The sequence below is a fragment of the Manacus candei genome, unplaced genomic scaffold, assembly GCF_025592945.1.
Source record: "Manacus candei isolate 608988 ecotype Guabito, Panama unplaced genomic scaffold, ASM2559294v1 h1tg000008l, whole genome shotgun sequence".
NCBI lineage: Eukaryota > Metazoa > Chordata > Aves > Passeriformes > Pipridae > Manacus > Manacus candei.
In genome coordinates this window covers 28,883,955-28,892,135 of record NW_026138056.1, presented here as the reverse complement: position 1 = coordinate 28,892,135, position 8,181 = coordinate 28,883,955, and the positions used below count along the sequence as shown (strand labels likewise).

Here is an 8,181-nt window from a genome sequence, read left to right as displayed (position 1 = left end):
CCTAGTGCTTCACCCTACTCCCACAGCCCCCATTACAACACAAGTAAGAGGAAGGCACGTTACCAATTCCACCCTGGAGTGTGATGCAGCAAATATTTGTACATCCACACACCGCCCCACAAATAACAACAATATTTTACAATCCAGAACATATCCCCTGCCTTAAGTCAAAATTTTTCATTCATTCTTTTAAGCAGCCCTTAATGCCCCTCAGCGCTGGCAACTGGGTCCATCAGACACAAGGTTGACTTAGAGGGACCTCATCAGTGTCTAGAATTATCTGAAGGGAGGGTGTCAAGAAGATGGAGCCAGTCTCTTCTCAGTGGTGCCAAGCAATAGGACAAGAGGCAGTGGGCAGAAACTGATGCACAAGAAGTTCCACTAGATTATGAGGCAGAACTTCTTTACTGTGCAGGTGACTGAGCACTGGAAAGGCTGCTCAGAGAGGTTGTGGAGTCTCCCTTACTGGAGATATTCAGGAACTGTTTGGATTACATACAGACAGTGCCATGTGCTCTAAGATGAGCCTGCTTAAGCAGGGAAGTTGGACTAGATGACCCACCGTGGTCCCTTCCAACCTTACATATTTATTTTGTTCATTTAGAAGTTTTCCATAACTTCTCATTTTTTTAATGTACCTACAGGTTTTCCTGCTTGCAGAACTCTGCCTTAGATTTTGGACACTTGTTGACCCAGAAACCTCCCTGGAAAAAAGTGTCTTGACAGGTTTCTCAGTGTACACCCTTGCTCAGTTAGCTCCACATTTCCAGCATGGGATTTGGTTTACACTTCCTGTGTTCAACCAGCAGTTCCAGCTGACCTCCTTAAGGGGCACTTACTTGCCAAAGAATCTTTTTTTAGCGGTGGCATTTTCTAGTATCCCTGACTCTTATTTCAGATCGGTTAATTTTTATTGCAGTCAATTTCAAAACTCCAGGTTGTTCTGAAATCCATTACCATCCGCTAGCTGATTTTCTGTTTTCTGTCTGTGTAGCACATGTATTCCTAGAAGAAGGAATGCAATTAGAGGCTTTGGTAGTTTGAGTCAGTAGGAAGTACAGCTTCATGCATCCAGCTCAATGATCCAAACTCCGTTCTTACTTTCTATTGCACAGCCAGATGTTGCATATTTTAATTCCATTTTCACCCCCCAGTTTGCCTCCTGCATTTATTGCCTCAGCTATCTATGCAGAACAATAAACTACATTTGCAGATAAGGGACTGCATTCTTTGCTGATTATCCCAACAGGGCTAATAACAATGAGACACTTGCATCTTTGCACAGCCACAGCAGAATTTCTTTGCACTGCTAATAATTTCTCGGCACAGTATGGATCGAGTATACAGGAAGAAAGAGGAGGAGGTGGCGGGAGTCAGGGTGGGTCAGAGCATCTCTCTCGCTGCCATGCGGCACCGGGAGCCTCGGCTGCCCTGACGCGAGGGTGGGCACAGCCCGTGCAGAAGCACCTCGATGTATACCGGCGTTTGAGCAAAACACTGGCTTTGCCAGAAGACAATGTCAGAGCCTCAGGTCGAGTTTAGGCTGTATTGTTTGACAGGGCTTATTGCCGACATTTTAAAGACAGTTCTGGCTCCCTCTCGTGGAGGATGAACCACAGGCAACGTTTTCGCTATGCACAGGACATATCGGTGACACGTTTATATATTCCTGGCCCTAAAGTCTGCATACTAATAAGACAAACTATTTCACTAAAGCGATCAAAAGGACCTCACGCTCTGATTTCTAAAAAAGTAGTTCCTTCATCTACACTATCTTCCTACACTAAACCACCCCACTCAACAGCACAATACTGCATTTCTTCATTAAACTTCAGCAAAGCTTCACAAGGTTCCTTTCCCTCCTCAGTACTTCCATGACTCTCCCTATCTGATATCCACCTTGCCACCAACCTCTAGCTCCTCCATGCACCAGACCTGAAGACGGAAGATACTCTTCTTGCCAGAGCTCTCCCTCAGCATCACAAAAATCACGACTACCTCTAAAATAAACAGAACCAATATTGAAGGCAATATTTATATTTCATTCTGTGGTTGTTTTCTGAGATGTTTCCTTTCTTTTTGCTGTGCCTCTTTCACAGGAGTGAAATAAAAAAGTGACACTGCAACCTGGTAAGGGAATAGCTAATGTCATATACAGAAGTAATATAGATTTTCTTTTCCTTCCTTCATATTTCAATTCAAGTCTCCATGGATCCATAAAATATGACATCATCTTACTAAATGCTCATGTTTATTTGATGGTCCTTCATGATCTGAAGTCCTTTATTTCCTTCATTAAGCAGAAGAAAATGCAAAGTGAAACAAGAACCAGTGGGAAAAAAAGGCATCATCCAGACTTAAATCCTTACCACTGGCTCCCACATTGAGCTTGATTGGTGAGAGAATACCTTGATATTTCACTTTCACATTAAGTTTTCTATGTGATGTTTATATGAGGTATTAATTGATATGGCATATCAAAATAAGCAACAGGTCAGAATTCCACCACGTGCCATATTCATCACTGCGCTTAAAGGAAAAACCACATGGAAAACTCAATTTTTTTTACAAAAACTATTTTTAAAAAAGAAAGCTGTACATCTTTATAAATACAAAAAGGATAGTTATGGCATTACTGACATAACAGGAGTGTTCTGTAGCACTTAAAATGCCACTTACTAGTCTTAATGTTCATTAATAAACTAAAGCAAGTAATTTTTATATGATGTGTTCTATTTTTGTCTATATAGTGGTAATAGATATTGCAACTGATAAGTAAAAAAACCAATCCACAAGACTGTCAATAAGAGAGGTGTATGATTTTACACAGAAGCATCCCTTAGAGGAGGGTTACTTGCATTTTTCCCAGCCTCCACACAGGCCTCTGTGTGTTCCAGCACAGTGAAATGTTGAAATTCCCTCCATGTCTGCATAGAGAACAAATAAATACAACTGCTTCCTAGGAAAGTGCAGCCAAAATAAGGAATATGGGTGCTCCTGGAGAAAGAGTGGACACTTCCTACCCCTCCCACATGTACTCTAGGCTTGAATACATCTGTATAATCCAAATCCAATCCACAGCAGGCTACTTAATTATCCCCAGTTCAACTGTTCAGTTAGCCTAATCCTTCATACTGTGTGAACACTCATGCCAGCAATAACGTAAATAATAGTAACACTGAGTACAGGGGCCCTTCAGAGAAAGCAATAATTTTCATTTGAAACTTCTGTACTAGTGAAATCTGACAGAAAACCCAAACATCTTCTGAAAATTCATGCCCTTCATAAATTTAAGGTGTTATGGTGGTAATATGTTTTCTCTTACATTTGTTATGTGCTTTATTTTCAATTTTTAATTTCCAGAAAAACAAATGCCACTTGTAAAGAATCTAATTTGCAGTAACATGAACCTGTGAAAGGACAAATAAAGATTAGTCAAGAAGAACAACATACCTTAATTATTGTTCTTGTGACTGGTCTTTGCAATGCCTTCTTTCAGTATTTTGAGGCAATTCATAATCAGTAAATTCACATCTACCAGAAATTTAGCCTCCTAATTGGAAGAATTAAGTGGCAGAACTGATGCTGCTAATGTTGGTGGTTCTTAGGGAGTCAGAGTTCTCAGAAAAGGTGACTCGTCCAGAATCATATTTTTTCTGGCAAAAATATTTTTTAAAATATTTTAAATATATTTTAAAATATGATATGAAAGGATAAAACAAAAAATCAAAACAAAATGAAAACCCAAGTGCGCCTCCTTATTTCACACTTGAACATAAACACAAATTCCATAATGCAAATTGTTCCATGCATAAAAAGAAATTTGTGAGAGGCCTACAGGAATGTAAAAAATTATGCATTTGTCTTGCTAAAAACTCCAAAACTCTGATGAAATCACAATTTTTGGTTTCTCACCATCATTAAAGGCCAAGACAATATTTTATTTGTATGTAGGTAATCAAATTATATCTTAATTGCTTGTCAATAGGGAACCATTGATTTTAAGATGAGTAATCAGTTCTTGGAGACAAAGCATAAACTAAACAAAACCAGGAGTTACCAGTTAGTTCTTTAAATAATCATTAAAATCAAAGAAACACTGTTTTTTCTCACCAGAAAACTACTCTTTTTAAGTCCCAGCTTCAAAGAATCACAGCAGGTACATTAGTGTGGCTTTGCTAAATCAGTTCTTGCTTTTAATTAGGTAAGGATATAAAAATGCTTGTATCAGAAAAAAAAAAAAAGAAAGTGAGTATAAGAGACAGCCTGTAGTGTATTGTAAGTCTTTTCTATAGTTCAGGACTGGAAGGTACTATTAGGCCATTTTATTGTGTCTTTTACAATCTCCTAGCAACAGTGTTTTCATATTGTTCCTACGGCATTTTTTTTTCAATCTCTGCCATAACATAGGCTAAAGGCTAAAATACAAAAATGTGGTTTCTTCTGTTGGTTAGAAGCCATCTTCCAGAGTCTAGCCTGAGTTATTTGCAAACTAATTACCTGCATCAATCACCCATTAGTTTATCTAACTCTTTCCCATTGTGCTCAGTCTCTAGATTTATCTGAGTAACAATCCCATTCTCTGTCTTTGGTAGACAAAATTCAGCCAATTAACTTCCTTTTGCACCAGACGATCTATGCCTCCTTAATGTCAAGTGCCTGCATCTGTTCTTGTCAACTTTTATTTTTCTTGTATATGCTCCAGTTGTTTCTTTCTGGATCTGTATTTCAACAGCGTCTTACCACTAATACTTCCTCTCTTCATAGGAAATGTTTTTCCTGATGATCTGCCAATTCTCTCTGCCCAGAAGTGAGAAAGTGATCTGGCATGATTATTCCTTAAAATAAGGCGAGGAAATTAAACCAAACAGTTCTTCTACAGAACATGTCAGACATCTGTACCAGTGAAACAAATGTAGGAATCTGAAGAGAAACCTCTAAACATGTTAAATATGAAGTGTGATTGCCTGGGCCAGTTTGCATAGCTGAGATTGGATTGGGTAATTCATGCAGGCTGGATGAGTGGCAGACTAAGCCTGGTGGACAAAAGACATGCTTTTGCCTTGTACCAGGAGAGCACACCATTCACAGGGGGATAGTGGAATGTTTTATGCTGCAAGTGACCTGGTGAAGGTGAGGAGACATAGCATCCTGTCAGAAGAGTTACCCATACAGTTGTCCAAAAGTCTGTCTCCTGGTGTTGGTGAAGAAAAGCAAATTCTACTCATGATTGCAGGGAAGAGTTTGGCAGAGAATGTGAAGAAAGCAGTGAGAGAAGACTTCAAATGGTCAGCAGTGCTGCTAGGAGAATCAGCTGTGCATACATAGGCAGGTCAAGTAGTAGACTCATTATGTGCTACTTTAACTTTTCTGGGGAAAAAAAGAGGAAGAAGAGTAGTGGACACCAAGACAGAAGACACCAGTTTCAAGGAACTGATTGTATTTCACTGGCAGAAAAGAAGTACACCTCAAAAAAAAAATTAAAAAATTGAACCATCAAAAAAAATAAAAGAGGAAACTTTAAAAGAGATCAGTTATGGTTCCTCAATAATCTGAAATCAAGAAAGTATATAACAGGAAATGAAGGAGGAGCAAAAGTCTTTTTGAAGCATGAAGCCAGAATGAGGCTGTCCAAGGCACAAGGCAAAAGTCATAAAGGACAGAAGAAAATGCACTGTCCACACATATTGTAATGGGAAAAGCACAGAAAGAGATGGCACAGAAAAAAACAACATTTATTCATTTCTTTAGAGTCACACTCACTAGTTCGTGTTTTGCTTTTGTATTGGTTCACTCCTACCAGCTGCAGATCTTTCACGTCTTCCTATTGAAAAACTTATTTCTCTTCTCCTTCCCCCAGAACTCCTTAGCTCATTGAGTTTAGTTGTAGCATTTATCCTGTCCTCCAGCATGGATTATACCCCTTACAGGTCCATGGCATCTGAGACCTTAAAAGCACAGTCTCCATCACCTAGGCAATACATGGGTTAGCATGGAACACAAACTTGATTTCCTGCCTGGAACTCCCTGCCTGGAACTCTGTTTTGCAAAAGTGGTGCAAGACACAGAACTCAAGCAGCATTACACTACTTTTAGCTACTTGTAACAGCAGTGTTCGATGTCCTTGTAGGAGAAAGTCTCCCGGAGTAATTTCGCTGCTCCCAGTTCCTTGTTCTTTCTGGAATGTCAGGTTCAGAAATGAAGGGTTAGCCTACAGAAACTATGGGGTTATACTGTCACCAATTTTAAAGCCTGAAAAGTTGTTTTAAAAGTCCATATCTTTCAGACATGGCTATACCCAAAATCATGACAATAAAGGTAAATATCCACCATCATGGAGTTTTGTTCATATAATATAATCCTCACAAATTAAGTTAGGTAAAAATCTATTTAAAATATATCTCATGTATTAGACCACCACAGTTCCGTGTCATACTGTTGAAGAAGATGAAACCTAATAAGCACACACACACAGACACCCCCCCCCAAAATCCTGAGAGTAGGGTGCATATGAAAAACAGCAAATAAAATCATGTAAAATTAATAGTTTGTTCAAGTTTGTTTAGTTGTTTTTTTTTTTCAATTGAGAGAGTAGACTTGGCTGGCTGTAATTATATTGCAGGGGTCATTACCCTTATTTAATGGAAGTTCTCAAGTGCTTTTATGATGGGGCTGTATCACAACAGATATACAAAAGACACTACTTCCTTTTGCAGTCACACAAGATCCCCATCTACTCTGCAGAACTGCATGAGATACCATCCTGTAAGCACACAGTGTCTGGAGCAGTGCCTGCTCAACATGATCAGCCAGCTGTCTTAAGGCAGCAAGAATTTCAAAACCCTTCAATGAACAAATATTTAGAGCATCCATGTCTGCAAAAATGTTTTCTCGCTACATTTTTCAAACCCACAGAATAATTTTCAGAGTACAAAGGCAGCAAAAGGTCTCTAGAAAACAGCATTCCAACATCTCTACTTCTTTTAAGCTCTGCAAAACTCATACATGCACTCTCATACAAACTCACACATGGTCATGAATGTAATCTATCATAATTTGTCAGGGCAACACAAAGCTAGGGACAGCACTATGAGTACACCATAGTGTCATTCACTTTTGACCTTTGCTGCTTCGAAAAGGGCAAGCAATTTCCGGTTCTGCTCCACTAGGAAAAACTTTCATGAAGAAGTACAGAGCTCTGTTAGGACACTTCAGCCATACTCCTAAGCCCTGCTCCTGCACAGTGGCAGTACAGCACCACGTACAGAAAAAACCCAACAAAACAGGGGGACCAAACCACGCTTGGTTTTCTCTAGCTTTGCCTATCAGGTTGTCTGCAAACTGCAAGATTTCAGAATTCCTTCTCTCATGTTGATTATCTGATTTACAACAAAGTGCAAGTTTATATCACAGCCACTCCTTCTGTCAAGGCATTGAGTTTCTTTCACCCAGCTGCCAATTTTCACAAAGCTTGGAGGAACTGTGTATCTTCATGATAGCCAACTTGCTGTTCATAACAATCAATTAAACCAACATTTTAGGATAAGAAGGTACAAATCCAGTGAGAGCACTGCTTAAAAGATAGCATTAGGCTGACAAGAAGAGGATGCTGCAGTGACAGTGCAGTATGGAGAGAAGGACTCTTTACACAATATATTTGCATATAAGCCAAGTACTAACTGGTTTTAAATAAGCTCTCTTCAGCAAAATATTGACAACAATTAAACATTTCCAAAATTGACTTAAGTTGAATATAGTCCTACGGTCTGGGAGTCTTGGTTTTAACAATCTTATTTATTCTATTCAGCCTTAGAGATTTTTTTTTTTCGTGAATACAAAAACTAAAATCTCATTTATTTTTGTCAGAGAAGAGGATTGATATGATGGTTTTCCAATTTCTATATAATCATTCTACTAAAAAGGAAGAAGCTCTAAGGGAAAAAACCAAAGATTATAGGTGTTTTGTAGTCTGTGACTACATACAAAATGTTACTAGTGCTATGACAGGGGTTTTTTGCATACTGGTAATTGGTTAAAATCCAACTGTACAATAACTTAATAATGTATTACATGTATAAAATCCATAGCAGGATTCTATCAAATAGGAAAGTAAAGCCTGTACTTTTTAAGAGACACTGAGGGATGCTTTTGTAATATTCAGACAGCAGGTATTAGTTGTGG

General features: G+C 38.8%; 1 protein-coding gene across 3 annotated transcripts in view; it reads right to left on the bottom strand.

The window, feature by feature from the left end:
- Window positions 1-692: 692 nt before the first annotated feature.
- Window positions 693-8,181, bottom strand: part of ZC2HC1A (zinc finger C2HC-type containing 1A) — a 67,433-nt gene continuing 59,944 nt past the window's right edge. For all 3 annotated transcript variants that reach the window (XR_007900294.1, XR_007900297.1, XM_051770514.1), the window contains one exon: window positions 693-1,005. Coding sequence is in view for 1 of the 3 variants with exons in the window: in XM_051770514.1 (XP_051626474.1) it covers window positions 954-1,005 (52 nt within the window). In the remaining 2 variants the exon portion in view is untranslated. The remainder of the gene's footprint in view (window positions 1,006-8,181) is intronic.